General features: G+C 45.9%; 1 protein-coding gene across 5 annotated transcripts in view; it reads right to left on the bottom strand.

Moving 5' to 3' along the window:
* CA12 (carbonic anhydrase 12) overlaps positions 1-25,130 on the bottom strand; it is a 33,645-nt gene extending 8,515 nt beyond the window's left edge. For 2 of the 5 annotated variants that reach the window (XM_081887782.1, XM_081887786.1), the window contains exons 1-7: positions 18,227-19,320; positions 13,574-13,594; positions 6,178-6,360; positions 4,813-4,955; positions 2,367-2,462; positions 1,356-1,419; positions 196-353 (exon numbers count right to left, since the gene is read on the bottom strand). In XM_081887782.1, the coding sequence (XP_081743908.1) occupies positions 196-353; positions 1,356-1,419; positions 2,367-2,462; positions 4,813-4,955; positions 6,178-6,360; positions 13,574-13,594; positions 18,227-18,302 (741 nt within the window). In that variant the 5' untranslated portion in view covers positions 18,303-19,320. Of the gene's footprint in view, positions 1-195; positions 354-1,355; positions 1,420-2,366; positions 2,463-4,812; positions 4,956-6,177; positions 6,361-13,573; positions 13,595-16,142; positions 16,164-18,226; positions 19,321-24,842 lie in introns of those variants that run through there. The other 3 variants (XM_081887784.1, XM_081887785.1, XM_081887783.1) reach the window with 3 other exon arrangements.
* Between the last annotated feature and the right edge of the window lie 2,601 nt (positions 25,131-27,731).

Below are 27,731 nucleotides of genomic sequence, written 5' to 3'. Positions count from 1 at the left end.
TGGAAATTCAGTCTTAATCTTCAGTTTGAATCCAACACAGTAAAGCTAAGACGGTAGACGGGAGTCTAGCCTGTGCACAACAGCAGCATCCATAAAGGTGTAAGTAGGCGGGAAACTCAGAAGGCACAATTACTGGCACAATTACTGGCAAGATTACCGGATTTAACTGAGAACATATGTTTTATAGACCCTTGCCTGTTCCTCTGAAATTTGTACTGGCTTTCGAAAAACCGTCCAAAGAACACTTGGGTAGCAAGGAGGTGTGGTCAGGGATCCTTCATAGCGGTAATATTCATCCAGTCTGTCTGGGAGCAAATCTTGGACGTTGAAACCCGGGATGAAGGCTTCCTGATCTGAAAGAGATCACCTTTTTTTATTAACTATATTCTTGCCAGCCCAACTCTCAGCATATTTTTGGATGCAGCATTTCCTTAATTCTTCACTTTGCCCTCTTTTCCATTATTCCGGATAAGGAGGTTTCATTTGTGCATGCAAGAGAATGAGCACTTTCACCAGTCAGTCCCCCTGATGCTGTGCATCTAGCTAGAGAAGCAAAGTGTTCTGCTCTAAAGGTCACAGCTGTGTCAGCCAATCAGTGTGGCTGGCTGCTGCAAAACACACACTTTGCTGAGCAACAAAAGTAATCCAGTATTGTCATCATGACACATGCTCAACCGCAGGTTAGCTAACTTGTCTAGGTCAGGGGTGGGGAGGTGACAGTGAGGCAGACAACAGGGTGGGTGCATGACAATGGCATTGATGGATAAAACAAGCAGAATGTATTTTGTTACGCTGCTTTTTAATTTTTTTGTTTATGCTGCTTTGGGTTATCACTTGCTTATAAACCATTTAGTACCACATACAGCAAAACAAGGGATGCGGGTGGCGCTGTGGGTTAAACCACAGAACCTAGGACTTGCCAATCAGAAGGTCGGCAGTTCGAATCCCCGTGACGGGGTGAGCTCCCGTTGCTCGGTCCCTGCTCCTGCCAACCTAGCAGTTCGAAAGCACGTTAAAGTGCAAGTAGATAAATAGGTACCGCTCCGGTGGGAAGGTAAACGGGGTTTCCGTGCGCTGCTCTGGTTTGCCAGAAGCAGCTTAGTCCTGCTGGCCACATGACCTGGAAGCTGTACGCCGGCTCCCTTGGCCAATAATGCGAGATGAGCGCCGCAACTCCAGAGTCAGCCATGACTGGACCTAATGGTCAGGGTCCCTTTGCCTTTACCTTACAGCAAACCAACCTCACACCGATCTCTAATGAATTAACCTGCACTGCAAGCACATCCTAAATTGACAAAGTCTTCTAATCTGACTGCTTAGGGATGCAAAATTCCAGCTGAAATCTTCTTTCCTACCTTTGTATTTCACATTCTGAAAATGACTGAAGATCTTTTCAAACGATGGATTGAATGCGCCTATCTGTAACAAAAATGGAGAAGATTTATTTTCTAAAGCCATTATAATTCTGCGTAGTTTTAGGTTCAGCAAGTACTTGCAGATCTTTATTAGGCACCATTAATGGTAATGGAAGAGGAGAGCCCACCAAGGGGCAAAATCCAGCAGGAAGGTCTCCTGCGCAAGAACACAGTAGCACAGCTCCCATCCACTTCAATGGAACTTGAACAGGAGAACTTTGGGTGGATGGTTTCCCCATGTTTACTCAGTAGGGAAGACCATGTGGATGTTTTGGGCACCCGAATGTTTTGGTCTGACCTTGTTGTTTCAGTTTACACCATCATTTGTTGGCGATATAAGCCCAGCCACAGATTTAGTGGGCTGAGGTCATTTCTTTTCAGGCCACAAATACATTTGTGTTTCAATAACCCCAGAGCTGCTCTCATTAGAATAATGGCATCTGGTGGTGAGTGATTTCTTCAACCACATTCTAAAATACTTAATAGCCATGATTACAGTTCACTAAACCATTAGCAAAATAGCACGGGAAAAGCAACCCCAAACATATTTGGTGACCAAAGCATACTTTGGGGAGGGAGATAATGTTGTTTGCATTGTAAGATGTATGAAACAGCTTTCAACAGGGCAGCAATCCTTCATCCACAGGGGCAGGCAATCAAAAGAGCCTTGTCTCCTCCTTTTCCCTGTGTCTGGAGAAGGGGAGGGGAACATGTGGCCCTCCAGATGTTGATGGGCTACAACTTCTGCTATCACTGAGCATTGGCAAGTGGCAGGGGCTGATGGGAGTTGGAGTCCAACAACAACCGGAGGGCCAAAGCTTCTCCAGCTCTGGGACAAGCTTGGAACCTGGATAGAATCATCAACTGCCAAGAGCCAGATAAGACCCTATTATATTAAACCTCTGGGTGGACTTCAATTTTTGGACACTTTTGAGGGAAAGAGCCCCTTACCTCAATCAGGATTGCCAAGACTGCCAGTCCATCTGATTTGTCCATTGCTGAGTTCACGTCCAGATATTTGTCAGAGTTGTAATGTACAATGTGGAGCTACAGAGGGGGAATAAAATGGCAAACACCAACTGAAGGCTTAACCACTGGTGGAGGAAGGCAGGTGGGGTGTGTGGTGCGCACCAGGTGTCAGCTGTGAGGGCAGGTGACATCACTGCACCCCCCCACCCCACCCCACCCTCACTGTGCGGGCGGTGGGCTATTAGGGACGATGCTGCCACAGGCAGCTAGCGGCATCCCCCCCCCCACGCTTGCAGCAGGCAGCTAGGGATGCTCACCATATGGGCAGCTAGCCCCGCCCCCACTCCACTCTGGGTGCCGGGGCAGGTAGCTCCACCCCTGGGCTTAACAAATTTACAAAGCTTGCAAAAGATAACCTGATTTACTGGATGCCTCACTGCAGTATAAGTTGCCTGATTAGGAAAACTGACTATATATATATGCCTGAAAGCACCAGCATGCTGGATTTCACACACCCCAAGCCTGGCCTAGTTATAATAGAACACAGGTGCAGAATTTGGGGCCTAGGGGCTTGACTTGGCCCACCAGGCTTCCCCATTTGGCAGGTAGTGGGGCAGGTAGACATGAGGCTTCAAAGGAACGAGCAACAGAGACCAGATGTGCTCCCCTCCCCTTCAGCTGATGTGTGGTAGGAGTGCGCTTTGCTCAAGGAGGGGAAAGCGGTTTCTATTCAATGTAAACCACTTTTCCCTCTCAGAGTTGCTCTTTGAACCTCCGGAAACTGATTTTCAGTGGTTTATGGAGCAGTGTGGAGCTGCTTGCAAAGGACTTTAGCACAGCATCTCATGACATCACTGTGATGTCTGGTGATTGACATGTGGACAGCCTTGACCGCTTGTCAAATCTGGCCTGCTGGTGGGGGAGAGAGTAAGATCTGGCCCACCAGTCAGAAAAGGTCCCCTGTCTCTGTAACAGACCATCAGAATTACAGAATTACAGCATTAACTACAGAAGTGGCAGAATGGAAGACAGGGGAAATCCGTCTGATGGGTACAGTCTACCAAGAATATGGCATTTTAATGAGGTGGCTTATGTGGGAGAGCTTCTGGGCAACTTGGATGCCCCCTGTTAACAGCAAGGAATATGGGATGGGGAAGAGTGCCAACATCACACCATTAGGGTTTTCTGCCTCAGGAACCAAGATGTATCGCTCTCAGTCCCTTGTAATTGACCTTGAATTATACTTCATGGCAGGCATCCATGTGTTCTGCTAGACTTATAATTAGTGCAAGACATGAAACAGCTTTGTGGTTGTGAACTGAAGGAACTGAACATAATGGCAATTCTTTGTGGCGTCCACAGAACAGTGTCATAGCGGGGGGGGGGGGCTAGCTAGATTTTTGCCACAGGTGAAGCCTCCAGAGGGGTGCCATTGAGGTTCCCAGCCTGTGTGTGTGTGTGTGTGTGTGTGTATGCATGCGTGTGCACAAATGAATGGGTGTGCATGCCAAACTGAGTCTTTGACCCAGGTGAAAGCAAGCCTAGTTTGACCCTTGCATGGAATGGATTGTGGTGCTGTGTTCAGATTGGTCCTCCCAGGCAGTTCTGTAGAATAAATATCTAAACTAGGATTGCAAAACCTATTAGCATATTTGGATCAATCAGCAGTTCTTAAGAGCACCCTCATCCCAGGGTGGCCAATGTGGTGCTTGCCAGATATTGGTGATTACAACTCCCATCATTCCTGATCTTTGGTCATGCTGGCTGGGACTGATGGGAGCTGTAGTAAAAAAATAATAGTTACACTTGGCATAGATTTCTCCCTGCTAACAGATATGATAGTTCACCATGTATTGAATCTTTAAGGAAAAAAAGATTTTTCTGGCATCATTTGGAACTTGTTTGTGTTATGATTTGGTGCTACAAGATTTGTAAATGTGTTGCTTAGAGAAGGTGGGGGTTGTAGTTTGTCCTGAGGAAAACTATATCGGGGAATGAAATAGAATGCAACTTCTTGAAGAGCTAATAAACTTTTTTATTATTATTAAAGTTGTGAAACTCAAAATATATTTTTCTTTACTTAATAAGTTTGATTAAAATATGTATATTAAAAATATTAGCTGCTTTTCCACCTGAGAAAAGGTCCTAAAAGTGACGTACAAAACTTGGGATGAACAAATCCAGCTGTGCTGTGCAGCAGAGGGGAGCAACTAGCAGTCTGCTTCTCCAGCCTCATAAGGAAAAGGAAAAATAAGGCAGGAAATTTAGTGTATTTTAATCTTGCCTTTCAATTTTAATTGTTGTTGGATCTTAATTGTAAATTGTCTTGGGTGCCCTTTGTAGGGCCAAAACGTGGCATAAAATGTTTTAATAAATTAATAAATAGATCTCTGAAAGGAGCAATAGATTGAATGCCTAAAAATCTTACTTCAGCAGCAAAATGCCTCCCACCAATTGTGTGTTCAGAGCCTTCCTGCTTGTTCCGGTTTCCCCAGTGTAAATGGAGCTGAGCGGCAGAATAGTGGGAAGGGAGGCTCCGGATGCGCATGCTTTGAGAAAGACTCATTCTTACTAGGAGAGGAGAAGATGGGAGAGGGAGACAACACGACATGAGAGTATTAAATGCAGGGGCAAAACTCAGTGCAGGTCCACGGCACATATTGACATAAAATTGCATATGCTAATTTATATGTACAGAGGCAAATGAATTCTGCCAGTTCTGATCCTAGATGTAGCTTCCCAAGTTAGGGTGCAGCTCAGATTGCTCTCACCTTTTGGGGCAAGACCTTAAACTGAGATCTACATTTGGGGCTCCTAGTACTAACACTGGCTAATATCACAGTCCTCAAAGGATTAATGTTGGGATGTTAATGCATTTTAAAAGGGTTATATTTCACACTGGTGCAGAGGCAACAAGAATCTTTGCAGCCATTGAAGGAAGAGAGTTATTTTGTCATCAAACCTGCTGCAGAAGGGAATAATTCACAATAGACATTAAGGAAGTTAGATAGAACTTACTATGTGCATATGGATGGAGATTACTAAGGAAGGAAATTCTGAATATCATCTGCATTTTTGTTGGGATGAGGAAACTAAAGGGGTGACAAACTAGCAACGTTTTGAAGCATCCTGTTCCTCTGCTAGTTGTATTTTTCCATATTCTGACTGCTGCTAATATCCAGAATATGAAACAAAATACTAAATGCAGCTCATCCCTCTAAACTTGGAAGAAGAACATTGTACCTTGGTTGCCAAACCCAATTTAACACGCTAGGCAGTTATTATTCACTGTGCTTTGGTGAGAGTTGTACACCTTGTGGTTTTAGAGCTATTTCGTCTATTAGTAGCGCTGTATTAAGACCGTCATAATCGTCACCAATAGCAAGTCATTTAACTTGTAACTGAGGTTCTTTGAGTGGCCACCTGTGTAGACACACATATGGGCACAGAACCAATATGTGTGACAACACCTCCACACAGGAGGGAAAACTAGATCCAAAGTTATGTGCCAAAATAAATAGGCAGTGTGGTGAAGACTGTAAACCCAACCAAATCCTATCCATGCTGATCCCTGAATGTCTACAAAATGGGAATAAGGCTGGCCTATGTTATCTTTTTTTTTAAAAAAAAAAAGAGAGATAATAAATTATTAGAAATTATTATTATTGAGAAAATATATATTGAGAACAATCAGAACACTCTAAAGTCCTGCACAAGTGCTAAATAGTATTCTTTGTCATTATGTAATGATAGTAATAGTTCAATTTTCTCTGTCCATGTTAGCCTCCCTTACCTGAATGTCCATTATTGGTCAAAATAAACTCCTCAGTGGGGGAGACATTGTAGCCTTCCAGTTCTATGGGCAGAAGAGTTGAATCATACTGGAGAACGTCATTGTGAAAATCAATTGGAGACTGGAATACTCCTCCACAAAAGGGGAACATCTTGGGCCACACTCGCTCCCCATCAGAAGAACCTCAGGGAGACAATAAAGGAATCCAGTTTCAAAACACAGGAAGATGCAGGGCACAGGGTCAGACCATTGGCCTGTCTCGCCCAGTAGCCTTCAGCCTCTTCAGACATTCGAGAAATACCTTGAACTCAAACATCCATTTAGGGACCCATTTGGAAAACTATTGTAAGCAAGTGAAAAGGCTAGCAGGATGATTGTAAATTCAACAGTATAATTTAGATTAAGATATAATGGGAAGGGGGAAACTAGATGGAAGAAATAGAATAACAGTATAATTTAGATTAAGATATAATGGGAAGGGAGAAACTAGATGGAAGAAATAGAATATGCAGCTAATTTTGAAAGTACAATGAACCATCGGAGGAGGAGAAGGGAACTCGTTGGATGTATGGTTTTATATTTAATTGTGGAAAATGTGTACCTGAAAATTTGTTTGTTTGTTTTTAAAAGAACCTTGGACATGTGAATAGGCAGGTATATATTGCCCTGGGAACTATACAGACAATTGCTTCTTGAGACAAGCCTTATGGCCTGCCCAGTGTTACGCTCGTTCCATGCCTTGAAAGGGTTTGAGCGGTTTCCCACTTCTCCCCCACTTTCTAAGAACAGGTCTGAGTGGTTTTGCCCTGCAGCTTTCCCTTGAAAAACCCACTCTTTACTGCTGAATCGGAACAACCAGAAATCCGCAGAAAACCTAATTGCCATTTGTTCCAATTCAGTGGTAAAGAGTGGGTTTTCCAGGGGGGAAGTAGTGGGCCAGATGGATGAGTCCTTATTTGGATTAGGAGCAGGGAGAACCTAGGTTCAAATCACTGTTAAGTCATAAAACTCACTTTGTGACATGCATCTCTCTCTCTCTAAGCCTGGCCCCTGGCCCACCTAGTGGAGTTGTGAGGATAAAAGTGGAGTTGGGAGAATAAAAGCTCCTTGAAAGATAAACACTTAATGGCAACAACTCTCTCTCCTCTCCTTGCCTTGCCAGCAGAACAGAATTGTCTCTTGCTGCCCCCTCTGCTCCAAAGACCACCACAACCTTGCCCTGACCTGTTAGAATCACATCCTGCAGATGAAACCCTAACCTTTCAACCTTTATATACCTGAGGTGCCTGTGTGTGCACGTACACACAATTTCTACGTCTTTAGAAACAGTGGAATGGGTTTAAATGTGCAAAGGTCTCCTGCAAGCTTCCTACATGGAGGGCAGGACCTGGGTGGGGGGGGGAGCTCCTTATCTGACTCAGATAAATGGAAATGTCCTGCAGCAATAAGGAAAGGAATTGAGAGCTGATGCTTGCTAAAGTTGGACTGGGAAGCTCTTACAGGAGAGAAACAAGCAGCTTCAGCAAGTCATAACTCTACACAAAGATGAACTGTGTGGGGCTGGGCAGCGGAGACAGCAAACGCTCTGCATCATTTCCCATGTGACACAAAGGTCTCTTGAAAAAAACAATAATTCCAAGACAGATTTCCCCTAAGGGGAAATTGTGCCATGCAGCTGTTTCGCTTTGGAGGCTACCTTGAAGCAATGCAGCTCCCTAAGTGTGTCTTACAAGGTCAATTTCCCTGTGGAGAGAGAGTATGATATGGGCATATGTGTTCATGTGTGCTTTTAATATCTGCATATTTACAAATATAAAAACACGGAGGAACAGCCATGCACTCAGATAAGGCTTCTCCTGTTATTGAATATTCATCCTAATTTCCCTTGCACAAAGCTTACACTGAGGGCAAACAAACAAACAAACAGATAAGATAAGATAAGATAAGATAAGATAAACCTAAATTTCCAGAAAGCCCTTCTACCCCTCCCACAAAATACTGGCAGTCTGGAAGTGACCATAGATATCATGCCTGTGTATAAACCTGCATCAGTTCACCCCACATGCAAATGGCATATCCTTGAAGCCCCTTAGCCAGTTGCATAATTCAGACTTCATTGTCTCCTTTGCAGCCACAGTCCACCTCTTAGAGCAGGGGTCAGCCACATGCGGCCCCTGGGCTGGATGTGGCCCACGAAGACCGTTTTACTGGCCCAAGAGCCACTCCCGAACTGAGCCACCCACTCGGCGAGTCCCCCGTGTGCTGCGCTAAACCAGCACGGCGCTGCAACTCACTGAGTGGTGCCAGAAATCGCATCTGTGCATGCGCAGATACTGGAAATCACATCTGCGCATGTCCAGATGCCGAAAATCGCTTCTGTGCAGGCATGATTTTTGACATCTGGGTGTGCACAGAAGCGATTTTCAGAGCAGTGGACATGTGCAGAAGTGATTTCCAGCATTGCGCTGCGCCAATCCAGCCCACAGATGATCGTCTGTGGGAATGATCCGGCCCATGGCCAGTAAACCTTGCCGACACCTGTCTTAGAGTGTTTCTACCCAGCAAAGCAGGTAAGGGATGTCCAGTAGCTAGTAAACACCAGGCATCCAAACACCTTTTCCAGCTCTTCACTTGACACAACACATTAGGATTTCCATTTCTGGGCTTTAACACATGGGCCAATGAGTTCCTGCAAGTTCTGGGTGAAAAAAAGCCCTGGTCCTTGAGACTCAACATTAAGGAACTAAACAAAAAGATGTTCCATTTACAGGGCACAATGTTGTTGCCACACAATACACCTTTGCCGCCAGCCAGCCGCTGCCTTCTACCCCAGCTCATTTTCAGATACAATGGTACCTTGGGTTAAGTACTTAATTCGTTCCAGAGGCCCGTTCTTAACCTGAAGACCACTTTAGCTAATGGGGCCTCCTGCTGCCGCCGCGCCGCCGAAGCATGTTTTCTATTCTCATCCTGAAGCAAAGTTCTTAACCCGAGGTACTGTTTCTGGGTTAGCGGAGTCTGTAACCGGAAGCGTATGTAACCTGAAGCGTATGTAACCCGAGGTACCACTGTACTTGTGTGGTCTGTCACCTAGCAGTGGCCTGGTAAGTTCTGTTATAGTTCAGAACTTAACTGGTTAAATTCCCTGGTGTGTGTCACCTGCTGACGTCAGCTTACAGCTGGGCGGAGACAGAAGCTTTAGAAGCTGGGCGGGGCTATTCCCTGTTTTGTTCAGTTCCCCCTGTGACTCTGAGCGGAGAAGGATGTTCCCTCTGCGTATCTGAGAGGGAGACATGTTTGCAGCAATGGCTGCCAGCAGTGACGGACTTTGATGCTGTAATGTTTTAATAAAGAGCTGTAAATAGACGAATCTGTCTATGTGTGCTTACAAGGAGTGAGACTGCTTTACACGCTGTGTTTCTACTCTGCTAAAAGCCGTGACTGAGAAGAGACAGCAGGAGTTATTGCGCAGCTTGGGAGGAAGCGTGCCGGACCGCTGTAAGTGATTGATTGGGATCGTAAAGCTGTCTGAAGTCGCGGCTCTATCGATCAAGGGCCAGATCGATATATTCGCACAGGTTATGGAAGGTCAGCCAACGCTCGTAAAGCAGTCGGTGTGAGCTCCAGGAATGTTTTTGAAGTCAGCGGTCTGCGGCTGAGGAGCGGAACGGGAGCTGTGTGGATGCCGGAGAGCAAGAATGATTAATTGCCTGCTTCCGAGAGGCAATGAGAGCTTCTGATACAGAGAGCTGGAGCTAAAAAGCAGCTAAAAGCTGGAAGCTGAGACGCAGCTCAAGACGTTTCTCCACGCAAAGGAAGGCCGGAGTCAGCTGGTACTGAGTAAGTACAGCTTGAGGGGCACCTTGGGAGAACGGGAGAACGGGAGAAGATGGCTGAAAGCCAGGATATGCCGGTGAAGCCTCTAACTCTAAAGAGTTGGGCAACGTGGTCCAGAAGAATAAGGGGATGGTTCTTGGTTGAAGGGCTCTGGGAAGCAAACCAGTGGGAGCCAAAAGAAATACCCCTTAGCTGGCCAGCAGCTGGAGCAGGTGAAGCAAGCTGTGGGGCTGTGTTGGCTGAAGATAGCCAGAGGCTGCAACAAGAGCTGGAGATGCTCAAAGCATGCGTTGATGCATCACTGAGGCCTCATTTGGAGGGCGTAACGACAGCGTGGGCTGCCTGGAATTTGCTGAAGGGCTTGTGTGAGGCGTCAGCGAAAGGCCAGAGCCCTGAAGGAAGCCCTGGAGAGGCAGAAGGATGCCCAGAAAGCCCAATGGGGGCTGGGACAGTGTTGGGGAGCTGTTATAATGCTTCTACACGTCTGTGTGATGGACTGAGTCCTGGAGAAGCTGGACTGGCAGGCCCTGTTCCCGATGTATCGGCCTCTAGGAGCGCTAGTGAGCAGATCGGGGGGGCGAAGAGTTCCAAAGGCAAGTTTAAAAGACTTTCGCTTTGTGCTGAAGCGAAGAGCAGCTTCAGGGGGGGCCAGGCTGGTGGGAGGCGCCGTTCCAGAAGGAGGAAGGCCAAGCCAGCTGGGAGGAGCCCCGGGCAGTGTTTTTCCACTGGGGTTCAACGTCTGCGTGGCAGTAGCCCCCACCGGAGCAGAGAGCCGAGGCAGGATGTTGTGAAGGACACTTCTCATGGGAACCAGGCGGGTTTCCATGGCAACAGGCCTGGGAAGACAGGCAAGCGTGCAGGTGTTCGTGCAAAGCACCCGGGAGAAGAGTCTTATCAAGTTTCTGCAAGCATGGCATTGTTCGAAGACGGCCGAGTGGAAAATTCCGAGATGGCCTTTGTAATAGACTCTGCAGCTAACCGCAACATGGTTCCAGAGACCCCTGCAGTCGAGAGGTGGAATTGCACGGCAGTTCCGAAGGGACAGACTATTAAGTTCGCGAATGGACAGAAAACTAGAGTTTCCAAGTGTACTAATGCCTATCTTTCTGTTTTACAGGAGACGGTGGATTTTTGTATTGTTCCAGAGATTCATCACTGTTTGTTATCTGTGCCTTATTTGTTAAATAAGGGGTTCAAGGTTTGTTTTGAAAATGATGTCTGCACAATCTCCAGAGGGGGGAGGTTACTGGCCAAAGTGCAGAAGGGACAGAATGATCTTTTCATTCTTAAAACGTCTCTTGGAGGTGAGGGGAAGGTTGAGAAAGCACAAGCGTTGCGTGCTACAGTTCCCAACCAGCGTGCTACAATTCCCGCTCATAATGTTACATGTGCATGTGTATGGCATCAGAGAACGATTCACAATCCTTTAGAGGATTTGCAGGCGTTACCTGAGGTTGTTACAGGTTGTAAGATTAGAAATTGTCAAAGTGCCATTAATTGTGACACTTGCAAGCAGGCAAAGGTGAGAGGGTGCAGTTACCCAAAGGTGGAACGTGTAGCCACCAAACCTTTTGAGCTGGTTCACATAGACTTGTCCGGTCCTGTCAAGGAACCAAGTCTGGGGGGGGGGGGGCAGGTTTCTGCTAACTTTTCTGGATGATTTCTCGCAGAATTCCTGGGCTCACGGTCTCAAATCCAGGGAGGATGCAGCACAGCTGATCAAGAGCTGGATTGAGGGGGTGGAACAGAGGTTCTCCACCAGGGTTCAAGCGATCATCAGTGACAGAAATGCTAAGTACACTGGTTCTGCTTTGCAGAAGTTCTTTCAACAGAAAGGGATACGACACACAGTTATTTCACCCCAGCTAGGGGGGGTGGCAGAGCTGAGAAGTGGAGCTCTGGTTAAGGCTGCACAGGTGATGCTGAAAGAAGCCAGGTTGCCTCCTGAGTTTTGGCTGGAGGCTACGAGGGCTGTGTCATTTACCTGGAATCGTGTCTACAACTCACTGGTAGGTGACACACCGTTCTCTTTGTTAAATGGCCGAAAACCCCAGGTTCACTTTCTGCGGACGTTTGGGACTCCTGCGCTTGTCTCTTTGCCTAAAGCTTTGCAAGGGCCAGATGGAGCCAAAGTCCAGAGAATGATCTTCTGTGGGTATGAGCCAGAAGCCCGTGCATGGCGATTTGCTTACCCGTCAGGTGATCAGAGTAAGGTGCTGATCAGTAAACACGCTGAGTTCTTAGAGCAGAGTGAGAAGCCAAAAATGTTTGTCAGGCGTGATGTTCTCTCAGAATGTCTCTCTGATCCAGAAGACAGTTCTGATGAGGCGGAAGAAGAAGCTGAGGCTGCTGATGACGACCAGGTCACTGACCAGGGTCAGGAGCAGGATGTGGCATCTCCACAAGTTGTTAAGAGAGTGCCCAAAAGTGAGCCTAGTTCTCCTGTGAGTGTAATGGAGAGGATTCGAAGACGCTTTAAGTCAGAAGGAGAATCCCATGATGCAGAGGACACACCTGCTGATCAAAGTGAGTCAGAGGGAACACCTGAGTTTGTGCCTAGGAGGTCCAGTCGCACAACTAAAGGTATCCCACCAGAGAGGTATCAGGCCACAGGTGCGTGGGTAAGTTTCGCACAGTGCGATTCTGAGAGTTGTGAGGTGGTTCCACAAATGCCAAACAGGTTTGCCAAGGGAGGGCACAAGGCATTGGGGAAGGGATTGATCTCACAAGGTGTTACTGAAGATGTTGCACAGGTATCACGCAGGGACACAAGGGGGGGTGTTATAGTTCAGAACTTAACTGGTTAAATTCCCTGGTGTGTGTCACCTGCTGACGTCAGCTTACAGCTGGGCGGAGACAGAAGCTTTAGAAGCTGGACGGGGCTATTCCCTGTTTTGTTCAGTTCCCCCTGTGACTCTGAGGGGAGAAGGATGTTCCCTCTGCGTATCTGAGAGGGAGACATGTTTGCAGCAATGGCTGCCAGCAGTGACGGACTTTGATGCTGTAATGTTTTAATAAAGAGCTGTAAATAGACGAATCTGTCTATGTGTGCTTACAAGGAGTGAGACTGCTTTACACGCTGTGTTTCTACTCTGCTAAAAGCCGTGACTGAGAAGAGACAGCAGGAGTTATTGCGCAGCTTGGGAGGAAGCGTGCCGGACCGCTGTAAGTGATTGATTGGGATCGTAAAGCTGTCTGAAGTCGCGGCTCTATCGATCAAGGGCCAGATCGATATATTCGCACAAGTTCTACCTTCACTTACTTTTTTGGTCAACCAATTGACCTGGTAGTTAGCCAAGTACTGAGCCTACCTCTTTGAACAAGAATTGATTTCATGTGACACAACATGTTCCTATGATATCTGTACCACATCATGGCATCACATGCTGTTATCACCTGATGTGCCCTGTTGTGTGGATGAATGGAAGATATGTAGACATTAGATCAACAAAACAGATCCTGCTATTAACTAAATGAGACCTCCCTAGATCTAACCTGACATTAAACAAATAGGATAAAGAATTACAATTTAATGTATTGACCTAAAGTCACTACTTACCCATATAAGACCACTTGGACCCTAGAAGGAAAATAAAATAGATACAACTTAGAACATATACAAAATAAAGTACTATAGCTAAACATGTGTATAAAAGTATAACATATTATACTTTATAATTAACTAGTAACTAAGAAATTTAACCAGAATTTGGTTAATTCTTTCTCTCTCTCAATCTCTTTTTCCCATTGAATGATGTCTTTCTAAGTTGGAAACCTGAGAGTTGGGACTATGTTTAGTAATTTGAAAGCTGTTCTGCGAACCTATTTTTTTCTCTTTTTTTGCTAAAGAGTGGGGACCTTAAACGAATGAAAGAATGCATGAATAAATGAATAAATAAATAAATATTTCTTCAGAAATAAATCCCAAACCATATAGTGCTGCTTGCTCACATGTATGTGTGCATAGAATGGCAGCCTTATTCCTTGACAGTGAACTCTCTCTCTCTCTCTTTCGCACACACACACACACACACACACGTACCTAGCAATATCCAATGCTCACCATACACAGAGCAGTCCCATTGAAGCTAATGGACAAGATTAACTTGTCCATTCATTAATTTCAGTGGGTCTGTTTTGAGTAGGATTGAGTACTTAGGTCAGCCTCCATTACTGAGGACTGGAAATGTTGCCAATGTACCACCAATGTTTAAAGAGGGATCTGGAAGGATCCTGGAAGTTATAGCCCAGTTAGTTTAATGACTGTCCTGGGAAAACTGGTGGAAAGTTGGATAGCTCAATGGAGATGATGACCCAGTGTGATGTTCAACACTTTGAACTGACTGTTGGAGTCCTGGGTTCAAATCCCCACTCAGCTATGAAGCTGAGTGACTTGGGGCCAGTCACTGTCACCCAACGCAGCCCAGCCCAGACTCATCCATTGTGAGGATAAAGTGAAGATGGAGGAGAACCATGTATACCCCTGTGAGCTGCTTGGAGGAAAGGTGTGATGATGATAATGATGATAACGATGATGATAAATAAATAAATCCACTGTAGTCATCTTCATGCAAGAACAGAATGAAGGTTGAGGTATGTTCTCTCTCTCTCTCTCTCTCTCTCTCTCTCTCTCTCTCTCTCTCTCTCTCTCGTGTGTGTGTGCGTGTGTTGAAAACCTCTCATACTTTGGGCTTTTAAAGGTTGTTTGCAGCAAACATCTTGTGTGCATGGCGTACGTGAGAAGAAGGAGCAGCCAGTGCCCCTCCCTCTCTCCCTTCCCACAGAAACCTCCTAAGAGCACACAGGTGTCCCTGCCTCCCCCTCCTTTCACAATAGAACTTCTGTCTCTTGTTTCAACAGCAGAACTGGTGTGTTTAAGAGGGAGCAACCAGAAGGTTTTTGTATTAAACACCAAGGGCTTTAACACAACTGAGATACTACTCTTACTGCCCTTCTTTATTTCTTTGATTCATTATTTTAAAATTTCTAATCCCTCTCTCCAGTTAAAACTGCTCCAGGCATTGAGCTCAGTGTGCTTTGGGCTGTTGCAACTTCTTTCTTTAAGCAAAGTGTGGAGGAATAAGAGTAACAGAAGCTGTTAAGAATTCACTCTTTTTCTGAACAGCAGCATTATTCAGCAGCCTTTGAGTTTACAGTGAATACAGCTCAGTTTCTGTAGGTGTGTGTTTGGAGTGTGTGTGTGTGTGTGTGTGTGTGTGTGTTGTCGTTTCCTAGACTAAAATATCTTCAATTAGTGTAACTAGCAGAAGAACAAATAGGAATTGCAGTGGCCCCTACTTGCTATGGGTTGTAAATCAGGCATGGGGAGCCTATTGCCCTCCAAATGCTCTTTTTCTGCATCTCCCAACCCACCCACCATGAAAACAGGCCATGTCTGCTTCGGCTGGTGGGAGTTGGGGGTCCAACAACATCTGGAGCAACCCTGTTTTACACATCATCATCCCTATTCTGCCTTTGGGGAGGGGGAAGATCTTGGAGCGTTGCCTTCATCATTTTGCTTCTGTCCACGCACCGTGCAGCTCAAGGTAGTGTACGTGCAGAGGCCGATTTAGGGGAATGTGACCTGTTTGGTCGCCCTGGGTGTGGAGCCTTGGGAATGCCACAGGGGTGCCGCAACTATGATGTAGAATGGAACGTGAGAGGAGGTGGCGGCACAGGGCGCTGCTGAGATTTGAGACCCCAAGGTCCTCCACTGCGTCTGTGGTCCCTGCATTTTGAGCTCACAACAACCTTGTGAGGCAGGTTAGGCTGAGAGATGGAGACTGATTCAAGTGAGCTTCACGGCTGAGTGGGAATTTGAATTTGAATTGTCAGGGGCAGCCAACATGGTGCCCTCAAAATCTTGTATCCAACTATCTAATCCAGGGGTCAGCAAACATTTTCAGCAGGGGGTGGTTCACTGTCCCTCAGATCTTGTGGGGGGCCGGACGATATTTTGAAGGGGGAAAAAGAACAAATTCCTACGCCCCACAAATAACCCAGAGATGCATTTTAAATAAAAGGACACATTCTACTCATGTAAAAATACGCTGATTCCCGGACCATCCATGGGCCAGATTTAGAAGGCAATTGGGCCAGATCCGGCTCCCGGGCCTTAGTTTGCCTACCCATGATCTAATCATTTGCCATGCTGGCTGGAGCTGATGGGAGCTGTAATTCAGCAGCAACAGACCCCCTCTGCTCTACCATTATACCACACAGGCTCCTTTTATGACATTTCCTTACTCACAGTAGCCATCCTACTCATAGGATGCCTGTCCTATCCACTTTCCCCAGACCAATAGCAGTTAAATATCTGTTGGATGCATTTCCCCCAAGCACTTATACCTACAAGACACACAAGTGAGCACTAAGGCAACATGCTGCAGTGTCTATCATTGCACACACTTCTTATGCCTGTATTTTCAGCTTCCAGTACAATCACCCTAAGTTCTTGATTCAGCACAGTGTTGTGTTGGTGGTTAACTTTATTACCTTCCCTTCACCAGGAGATCCCAGGGCAAGTTACAACAATTAACTTTGGAATTAAAACCAGTTGAGACAAAGCACGGGAACAGGGACTATTTCTTGTAGGAGCTACAGGTATGAGCTGTGAGACAGGATAGCCATTATCCAAATCTCACAACCAACCAACCAAGCCCAGGTTTACCTGCTGTCTCCAGGGTCCCAGCCAGAGGGCCTTTCTTTCCATCACTACCTGTTCCTTTTCACTGTGTAAGTTAGGGTTACCATACATGCAGAATTTCCCGGACATAGCCAGGATTCAGCTGTTGGAAAGTGTCTGGGTGGAAATTGCTGAAATGTCCAGGAAAATCCACAATGGCAATACTGTGGGAATAAATATACCCTACAAATGTATGGCAACCCATGTCAGAAGTGCAGATTTTGGCCAAACGCTTTATTACCATATTGGCCTGAATATAAGCCTCACTTTTCCCCCAAATTCCAACCATAAAAAGTTAAATTGTGGCTTATATCTGCGAACTTATGGTATGCATCCAGGAGCGTGGGGCAAACAGCGTCAGAAGCGCAGCAAAGCTGCACCCACCCCATGCGTAGTCCCCCCCCGTCCTCTCCCCCCCCATCAGGGAAGGCAGAGAGGGAGGGAGGGAAAATGCAGCACAGCTCCCCCCTCCCACTATGCAGCCAGGAGCAGCAAAGATTGGAGCGGCTTATATTCAGGGTCCCCCCACCCCAATTTTAAAGGTGCAGCTTATATTCAGGTGCGGCTTATATTTGGGCCAATACAGTATTTTTTTTTTACAAGAAAAAGCTCAACAACTTTTCTATACGGATTTTCACTTTTTGAAATATGGCAACCCTAGTGCAAGAGCTTTTAGGAACCTTGTACCACTGTTGTCTTCTGCTTTTGTTTTGTTTTGTTTCTATCTGTGACTGTTCCTAACTGGTTTAGATTTCCCATTTTATTTTGAATTTTATGGCTTTAACATTTATCTTGCAAACAGTCCAACAAACTTCACTTATTTGGGCAGGATAAAAATGTAGTGAATAAATAATGAATCAATAAAGAGGTTGCCTTAAGCAAGCTGGCCTTCTCCCACAGTGTCATCCTCACAGCACATCTGCAAAATGGGCATATTATTACTAGCCAACCTGACTGGGCTGCTGTAAAGATGATAATACCTGTGAAGAAGTTTAAAACACTGGTGTATAATATTATTAGCACATCTTGTGTGGTCTGAGCTGTTGGTCATTCCTGCCGGTTTCTGCAGTCCCTCCAGGAATATATTCTTTATCAATATTTCTTAAGGATGCAGTGTAAGCATTTGGGTACTGCCAGCAAGCAAATGCAAACACTCGTCTCTTGCATGCACTTAAGAACATCAAGTGTGGCCACTAAGACATCTGAAAGGAACTTCCAAAGGAAGTATTGGTTTCTTGAAGAAAAGCCAACAGTTCTGCAGCACCTTAAAGACTAAACAATTTATTAGAGCACAACTTGCTTTCATGCAATAGGCTAGAGTCCACTTAATCAGCTGCCTGGAAAGTTGTTCTCAGCAGGCTGGGCTGTAGTGGCTGGGTGGGGGAGAACGTAAAAGGTAGATTGAAATGGCAATAAAATGCAAAACATGCAATTCGGTTAGTGCTTAGCTTCCCAACTGCCACATGCATTACTGCTACAGTACTTTAGGAACAGGGAGAACAGGAAAGAAGGCTCGAAATGCATTACCGTTGACAGGTGCCTGTGCAGAAAGGTGAGCCTCTAGGAAGAGAGAGAGAAGAACAGCTGCAGTTGTGGCCGACATATCCAGGGAAGCCTTTTGACTCCTTATGCAATTCACACAGGGCAGCCTGCCCTTCCTTCCGTGGAGCAAGCTGGCTTCAAAGAGAGACACACGTACACCACCAGACACTCCTGCTAATGACTTACGGGCTCTCCACCCTGCCAGCCTTGGCTTCTCAGCAGCTCAGCCCCCAAACAAATGATGTCAGGGATGGACCTGCCTCCCTGGTCACATCTAGAGCTGCAGAGCATACTTAGTGTGCTCTGTTTGGGAAGCATTCCATTTTTATTTGAAAATGAAACACTGCAGTGCACAACTCTTGGGGGAAATCTCAGCCCTTGCTCATTAAGTTCAGCAATGTGCCTTTCATTTTCAGGCTCCACTTCCCCTACACTGAACTCACTTTTGGGGACCCCAAACCAGCACCTCGGAGGCCAAAGTAGGCACACTTTCCATGGTATGGATGCAGTTAATATGCACATGTGCCCGTCTCACAAATGTGCTTGCCTGGTGGTGGGAAGCAAAAAGGTGGTCAGTGCTGGAAAAGGCTCACTGAGGGCACTTGGTGCAAGAACACTCCCCCCCCCCCAATCTGGAATGAGGCCTGAGCTTATCTGAAGATTACTGGGGAGAGGATTGAACTTGGCACCTTCTGCATGCCAAGCATATGTCCTGCCGCTGCCTTATGTGTCCTCCCCCCACAACTGAGAACTTGACATACCACCTTCACATTTTCAAGAACAATCCAAGGGTTCTCCTCCTTATAAGGGTTTGAGGAGAGAAGAGAGAGAGCTTGGGAGACCACATTATACAGCACGGCGGTCCAACTTTTCATACAAAATGGGCCACAAGACAAACAGCAAATTAAATTTCCAAACTGTAAAGTGTTTGTAATTAAACACTCAATTAATAGATTTAATTATTAAACAAATTTGATGCAGAGAAAGATTATGTTCTTTTGTTAACAACACATGACAACAATATTTTGTAAGGCTTTAAGGTGTTTTTTTCTTCAATGTTGCTGAAGGATGACTAAAAAGGCTTCGCAGGCGCATGTGGTTTTGGACCACACTGTTATAGAGTCTTCAGTAGGGTGACAATGGCTACTCACGGAATGAGGTGAAAACAAGATAGAAGAGAGACTGGACAAAGAAGGCCTTGTAAGGATCTGGAGCTGGTAGGTATAACTTTTTATTTCGAAGAAGCCCCACAAGCCACAGGTGCAAGATCCTCTATTTTCAATAATACTAATAATACTAATACCAATAATATTAATACCCTGTCCATCTGACTGGGTTGTGTATTCTTGCATGTGGCACAGCCGGTGTGCTTGGTGTGTTTCCTTCTACTAAACTGACGCACTCCTGGCGCTGGGCCACCCAAGTCCCTCCCCACCTCTCACTGTGGTTTGCCATAATTGGAGTTGATCATAGGCTAAGCCTGTTAATGATGAGGATTTTCATCTGATTATGTTTGATCTAACCATGTCTTGCTCTCTGACTTTTTCACCCCAGCCTCTCTTCTAATCTTTCCTCTCCAGTCTAGTTTTCAGACAGAGATCATTTTGCAGCAGGAGGGGTGCTTTTATTTGTCCCTTTGTTCTTTTAAATGTTTACAAGTGGCTTTTTTATCATAATCCTCAAAAGTGGGTTCATAACAGTGTCTGTTTCTCTCTCTCTTAAACTGCAGTCCTATATATTCCTACTCACAATTAGGTCCAATTGTTCTAAATGGAACTTCCTCCAAATCAAATGTGTAGGGCTACAGGTTTAAAGTAGTCCCATCTCAAATAAAGAGTTGTTTAACATTTATGGGGAGCAGTAGCTGTGGTAGCCCCTGAACTGTATATATAATTATTTTATTTCAGAATTCTGTAATGCATTTCTATGGGAGGCTGTTAACCTACAATGGAGAGTGGAATAAAAACACTGACCCTTCAGCTGGATAAATGCATTATAAACAAATGCACTGCACAATATGCACATTATAAGTGCACTGTTTCCCCTGACAGTCCTAAAGCTTTTATGCTCAGGAAGCACACAGAGCCTGAGAGCAAGGCTAACCCAGATCCCCCCCCCAAAACAACCAGCCGATTTACAATTAAGGACCGGGAACATTCCCCCCACCACCACTTGACACAACGCATAACAGACGATTAAAAATGCACAGTCTTAAAGAGGGGCTCAGAGACCCCAGTTACCCTAGGGAATCTTAAATAAGATCCCAGACTGAGAAAGACAATTTTTGCAATTTTACAGTTTAGGTTAATGAAATATACTTGGAGTCAAGAGTTGATTTCATGGTCTTTATTCAGCTCATAATGGTGAGGAGGAATGAAAGTTTCCCCAAAGTATCTGCTTTATATACATTATTTACACAATGGGCTGCACGTGATTGGCTAATTCCAGAATTCTCCTGTAGGCCAATCAGGTTGTGGATTCACTTCCATCTGGAGCTGGATTGGGTGGCTCCTGCAGACCAATCATACTGCTGCATTGTTCTAGGACCAATCAGACTGCTGCATTCTGAATCCTATTGTTCTAGGACCAATCAGACTGCTGCATTTTGGATCCTACTTTTCTAGGACCAATCAGACTGCTGCATTTTGGATCCTATTCAACTCAGTATATAACAGTTAAAAGTTGCTGGTAGGCAGCTCTCTCTCCATTAGAGAGCTGAAACATGCCCACGCTGCCCCTCGCAGGAAGACACAAAACGTGTCCCTGAAACCTTGTTATCGGGTTTACAATACAAATTACAATATGAACAGCAGTTCCAGAATATCCACTAAACCAGAGGCATTCAAGATTTTTGAGTCCACGACTCCCTTGACCAACTACATTCTTTGTGCGTGCGGCACCCCTGTGGGTCTCAGGAGCCCAGTTATGTCACCCCCTGTATGCCAAGCTGGCAGCCTCTCACCCTTTTCAAACACCCTCCCTTGCGGAGTGTTCCCTCAGCCTCCTCTCCTCTCTCCTCTGGAGTCCTCTGGGCAGCTGCTGCTGACCCCCCTGGTCTCTGAGCTGCCCCCAAAGAGAGGTGCCTCCTCACACTGCCCCACAGGGGCCTGGGAAGCACCCCCTGGCCAGACCCAGAGGCATCCTTCACCTGGGAAGCTTGTAACCAGGGCTCGTGCACAAACAGCTGTGCAAGCCTTTGGGAGGCAGAGACACAAGAGGGCATCAGAAGAGGGAAGGAAAGAAAGAGGGACAGAGGCCAGTGTTGCCCATGGCACTCCTGACCAACATTCAAGGCACCCCAGGGTGCCACGGCACAATGGTTGAAAAGCACTGCACTACACCATAGCCATATTAACTCACATTTTGCTCAGGACTAACATCAAACAAATTACAGTTTATTCACTTTCAGGAAGCTTCCTGCCAATCTAATCCACCAAACAGGCTAAGCACATTGTAGGCAAACAGAACACAATCCTCCCTTCCCGCAGTCCTAAAGCTGACACCAAAGGACCTTTCCACAAGGGTGAAGTTTGAGCAAACAGTACAGCAAGCGAGCCATAAGTCCGGCAGTAAATGCCTGAAAACAGGGCTACTTTAGCCCCAAATGAACCAGCTTATTTACAATGAGAGAGTCCTAAGCTACATATTTCTACTTACAATCACTTTCTGGCAACTTTCTACAACCACTTGCAGGAAACCTTTCTATGACCACTTTCAGAAAAACTTCCTTTTTTTATAAGACATTTATTCAAGATTTTCTTAATACAATATAAAAAAGAAACAAAATGACATATAACTTTACAATAATCATACTTTCTTCACTTCATTGGACTTCCTCACGTCTCTCGTTCCTGTGTTCCAAGTTTATCAAACTTTGTCCAGCAATTTATCACCTTGTTTCAATTCTTATTTTATAACTTTCAGATATTATGTCCCAAATGTTAAATAATTTTACCCCTATCTTAAAAGCTTAATTTTAACATATTATTTAACCAAAGTTTAACTTTTCATATATTTTCACTTATCTTCATATTCCTTTCAACTAATTTAATGGTGCCATATTATTTATAATCTTGCATCTTTCTCAACACTCATACAGCTTCTAAATCCCTTTTACACTTTGAGAAATCCCTTTTTTCACTTTCAGAGGAACTTTTGTCCCTTCTGCCACAACTCACACCTTTCTCTTCCTGACACTTCAATCCAATAGCCTCAGACTGAAGAAAAAAAAACATGAACCAGATTGGGAAAGTTCCTAAGTAGCAGGGGACTGGGTGGGTATCAGACAGACACGATTCCAGCAAAACTGGCAATAGAATGGGGAACAACCTCTTGAATTGCATCAGTTTGTAATCTGACAACATATTAGGTTTCAAAGCTAAACAAAGCAACAACATACTACAGCCATGTGAATTATGGGTGTGTTCAGTTATTAGTGTTACCAGAAAATAGGGGGTGACTTCTGATGGCCCAACTCCCCAAATTTGTTACTGGTCAGAGATTAATGAGCTGAGGCAGAAATCCGGTGAAAGCAAAGCTGATCTTTTATTATCTGTTGCAACAGAGTTATCTCCCCTCCCCTGTCAGAAGGTGAAGGACCCCGAACAAAGAAAAAACAACTCTTTTTAAAGGTTTGCATTTTGGCATGGAGGACATCCCCTTTTGCAAACGTCAGAAATACATTACACGTAAGAGGCTCAGGCAGGTCAAGGTGTGACAGTCCTGAGGATTAGCAAGTTGGTTCCAGATCCTTGGAACAGTCACATGCCCAAAGCCACACAGTTCAGCTAGGTCAGGACAGAAGGTGTTTAGCCTCTCGTAAAACACTTGGTTCATCGGGGGGAAGAAAGCACAGCATCATGGACTCTCCTCAGGTTCCACGTTTTTGTTGCCACAGCTCCACAGGTGGAATTTTGGTTTTCATTAAGAGCTCTACCCTTTGCAGACATCCTCATCCACAGTATGCACTGATATCAGTTTTATACCATGTTATTTATTGTATCAAAACATTTTTTTCTAATCTGCTGCCTGGTTCATTAATCACACCTTTTTAGTTGATCAAAGTTTGGCTTCTCAATCTGTCTGATCAATCAATTAAAATTTACAGCCATGTATACAGAACCACATGCCAGAAACACCCTTTAAAGGGTTGCAACGAAGTTTGATTCAGAGTAGACCTATTAACTTATTGCCTTTTAAGGTGGGGGTGTGGATTTTGCTTCTTACTATTTTGCTTCTTACTTTTTTGGTTTTATATTTTAAACCACCCTGTGATCCTCAGATGAAGAGTGTTATAGAAATACAATCAATCAATAAATAAAATAGTCATGTTCAGTAACTTAAGTGTGCAATTAATGCTGATTAAAACTTAGTTGAATACCATAATCGCTTGGGAGCCACATTTTGCATTTCTTTAAGCTTGACATTATTCATTCTCAAATTATTCATTTGTCAAACCGTGATCTGTGCCATTTGACTCTGGAATGCCATTCATTTTCAAACCTGACCGCAGGGGACCAAAAGGCTTGTTTCAGTCTCCAAAGCTGTCTGTGGGAACACAATATGAAGTTCCAAACCATGTCTTCAGGCTTCCATCAGAGGGACACATCCGGATTCCCACAACAATCAGCTCCCCGCGCCATGTCTTTAGAGAGGGGATGTTTGTTGAACTGGTTTATCTGTCAACTTATTGGGACAAAGGTTTGTTTGTAGATTCAGAACATGCAATTGTGTTATTGCAAGGGTCACAAGCTCCCACACTGCAATGAAAGTCCTTTTCTCTCCACAACTGTGGTATGTAAGGCTTCCCTATATATCATTTTACAACATTCCTCTGGACACAAAGACACTTGTCCTAGACGCTGTCACCAGAAAGTGCCCCCTCCCCGTCTGCTGCCACTCCTAGCAGGCCATCTCAAGAGCCATCCATCACACCCTGCTCTCCTGAAGCTCCCAGAGGCAGCTGGGCTTGCTGAAGGGACCTTCATGTGGCTCATTCCCCATTGGTCAAATTGGTCAAACTCCCACCTGACGACCCTTTGGTTGCATGTTTGCTTATTGCAAAGTCTGTACTCTCCCTCCTCTCCTTGCATTGGCTGAAAACAAAACAATCCATGGGCATAGGCAGTGCCGGATTTACACTTAAGCTAAACAAGCTATATCTTCGGGCACCACACATTTGGGGGCCCCTAAAAAAATTAAAGGAAAAAAACACCTGGATGTCCATGTCCAAAATATATGATAAAAATCAAATAAAATAAAACCTACATACACCAACAGTGTTGTGTGTCATGTAGGCTCCTATGATGTAAGTAATAGGCCCTGCCTGCTAACCTGCTCCTAAAATATCACTGGTTTGCTCATTTCTATATATAGGGTGCCTACATTCTGCTTGTCTAATAGCAGACAAGAGTACAGGACTGAATTAAGCATAGACTGGTCGCTTGGAAACATGTGCAAATGGCTTGAGATACCTGTTAGGTCCATCAATTACCATATAGCATATACTCAACACAAAAAACAGCGACCATTTGTTGTGGACAAAGGACAGCTGGACATAGAAAGGGCGCCATTACCTTCAGGGCTCAGGGCCTCATCAGACCTAATTCCGGCCCTGGACAAAGGCCGCCCAGCTTAGTCCGGGGACCGGGCGCAGGATGCCTGCCTGGCGCGGACCCTGTGCGTTTAAGTCTCTCTCCCCGGAGCCTGGCTCCAACGCGCAGCCAGAGCTCCGCTCTCGGGTCAGGTCTGGCCGGGGGGGGGGGAGGGAAGCTGCGTCGCTGCCCCTTCTCCGGCCCCGGGAGCGGCCAGCTCCTTCCCGCCCGGCCTCGGCTCTGCTCGAGAGGAGAGGCGGAGAAGCGCAGCTGCGCCGGCCTCTCTCGCGCGCTCCCTTTGGCGCAGTCGCAGCTCCGCTCCTGGCTCAGGTCGGGCCCGGGAAGCCGAGAGGAGCAGTGTCGGGGGAGCGCAAAAAAAGGTGGGTGCCCCGCTGCCCCTTCCTGGGGAATGGTGTGGGCGCTGGAGCAGCGGCGCCTAGGAATGGACAATCAAACATTAAGTAACTTTTAAAAGAGAAACGCGAGAGGGAAACACCAGCAAGCTAATAGCAGACAAGAGAGCGGGACTGAATTAAGCATCTACAATATTGTGAGCCGCCCTCAGATCTTGGGGTGACGGGTGGTACAGTGGTACCTCGGGTTACATACGCTTCAGGTTACATACGCTTCAGGTTACAGACTCCGCTACCCCAAAAATAGTACCTCAGGTTAAGAACTTTGCTTCAGGATGAGAACAGAAATCATGTGGCGGCAGCGCGGCGACTGCAGGAGGCCCCATTAGCTAAAGTGGTGCTTCAGGTTAAGAACAGTTTCAGGTTAAGAATGAACCTCTAGAACGAATTAAGTTTCTTAACCCGAGGTACCACTGTATATAAATCTACATGCATCCAACCTCAAAGGAATCCAAGCAGCAGGGAGGCCAAGGATGCCCATCGCCACCTGCGCCATGAGACAGCCCTGAGCTGGATAAGGTTCTCTGTGTGGCCAGCCAACTGCCTGACCAGTAGCAAGATAAGCAATCCTGGCCATGGTTGGAAGCTGGTCTAGATCTGTGGCCTTGTATTACTGGACTCCACTTCCCAGCAGCCCCAGCCAGCATGGCCAGGGATGATGGAAGTTGTCATTCAGCAGGTTGGATCATAAGGAAAATAAAAAGCACAAAACGGGAAGCAATAAAGTAATCTCAGTTACAAAGCTCAAGTGGGGTGGACGGTGGACAGCCTGGAACTGGAAAGCAAACCAAGCATCAGGCAGCTCTGCTTGGGAAAAGCATTCCATAAATGGGGCTACCACCAAGAGGGCCCTCACCCAAGTTGCCCCTCCAATGATGATGTTCTCAGCACAGAGGCAGGCTGGTGTTCATTCAGGTATTCTGTTCCCCGCACTTGGAGACTTTCAGCACCAGTACTTTGAGCTGTCATTGCTTATGACAATTGCAACCAGCCACCCTGCCCCCTCCATCCACCCTCATCTCCCCAGTCATGCAGGCACTCCTAGACATGGCAGTTGCTTGCAGCTGAATATCTGATGCTCAAGGTGGGCTTTATATGGAACACAAATCATAGGGATGCACTGGTGAAATCACTATATTTGCTCTGTCTGCGTGCGCTGGAAAGGCTGGCCGTCTAGTTAAAAAGGGAGCAAGTGAGGTAAGAGAGAAAGGAGAGGTCCTGCTTGGATTTCTCACACACTGTGCCTGGCTATCCCTCGCCCTGAAGCTGGATCCCTCCATAAATAGCCTCTTCTGTAATAATAAAGCTGCTTCTATGGCTTCAGTTCTTTTTTTGCTGTTGTTGTGACATGCTTTTTCTTACCAATGTCACAAGGGAAGCTGAGAGGCACTGGGCTCATCCAGACTTGTTTGTCCCATGATTTCTAAGCATGAGTCCCCAAAGTTTTTCTTTTTGCGTGCCAAGGCCCTGTGACCCACTCACTCCCTGTATGGTGGAAGAACCATACAAGACAGCAGAATATAGGTTTTGGGTTCAAATAGGTCACAACTTTATTGGATACAGATGTGAACAGTTTGGCATAGGCGAAGCCATTTAATCAACTCTAGCCCGTCTGCTGGGAGTGTATCTAAGGGTAAACCACAACATGGGGCCCCCTAAGACTTACATCAAATAGAGGCACCCCTAAGGGGTCCCCGCTGGAGGAGTTCTATGGCCCTAACCCCCATCTGGGCGTTGGACAAACACAAGTCCTCATGGATCCTTTTAATGGAATACCCTTAACCAAGGTAACCCTAATGTCTCAACAAATGAAACTGACCTATGGAAAATGTACAGTACCTTGAAAAAAGAGGCATTGCGCATACCTTTGTAAACCAAGAAAACTTTAATACAATTTTTTTAAAAAAAACCAACAACCAAGGAGGGGCAGGCGGAGGCTACAACCTCCCCTCCAGGCTCCAGCCAAAACTAAGGCTTACCCAGTTCCTAACCTCACAAAGAGTTGTGATGATTGCTATGAGGTAGGTGAAAAGCAAATGGCCAGTGCCAGTTTGCCAAATGGAAAAATTCCTGCCCGGCTCTGAATACAACAGCCAATAATGTCTCTAGCAAGGTCTTAGGATGAAAGAAAAGCATATGAAATAGGAGAGGAACGATGGGAGATCCAAGAGAGAAACTGAGGAGGAATGCTGGGCTCACCTCAGTTTGTTCCCCAGGGGACGAATCCAAGCAAGGCCCATTGGCTGGTTGAGCCCACCCCCTGGGGAATCCCTGGAGCCAGCCCTGCCTGCCATAGGCCAATCTGCAGGCAACCTGCAGCCCTCCCCAGCGGGCTGCTGGATCGCTGACCAGGCTCATGGTTAGGCCACAATGCAGCCTGACCGTTTAGGGTAAGTGGACTTGTCCTGCCACTTTCCCTGGGAAAACCTGCTGACCCAGAACAAATGTCAATCAGGTTTTCTGCAGATTAATGTTTTGTTCTGA

Source organism: Podarcis melisellensis (genome assembly GCF_964234715.1).
Source record: "Podarcis melisellensis genome assembly, chromosome: 14".
Lineage (NCBI taxonomy): Eukaryota > Metazoa > Chordata > Lepidosauria > Squamata > Lacertidae > Podarcis > Podarcis melisellensis.
Note: the sequence above shows the minus strand (reverse complement) of the source record. Positions and strands in the feature narration are given on the sequence as shown.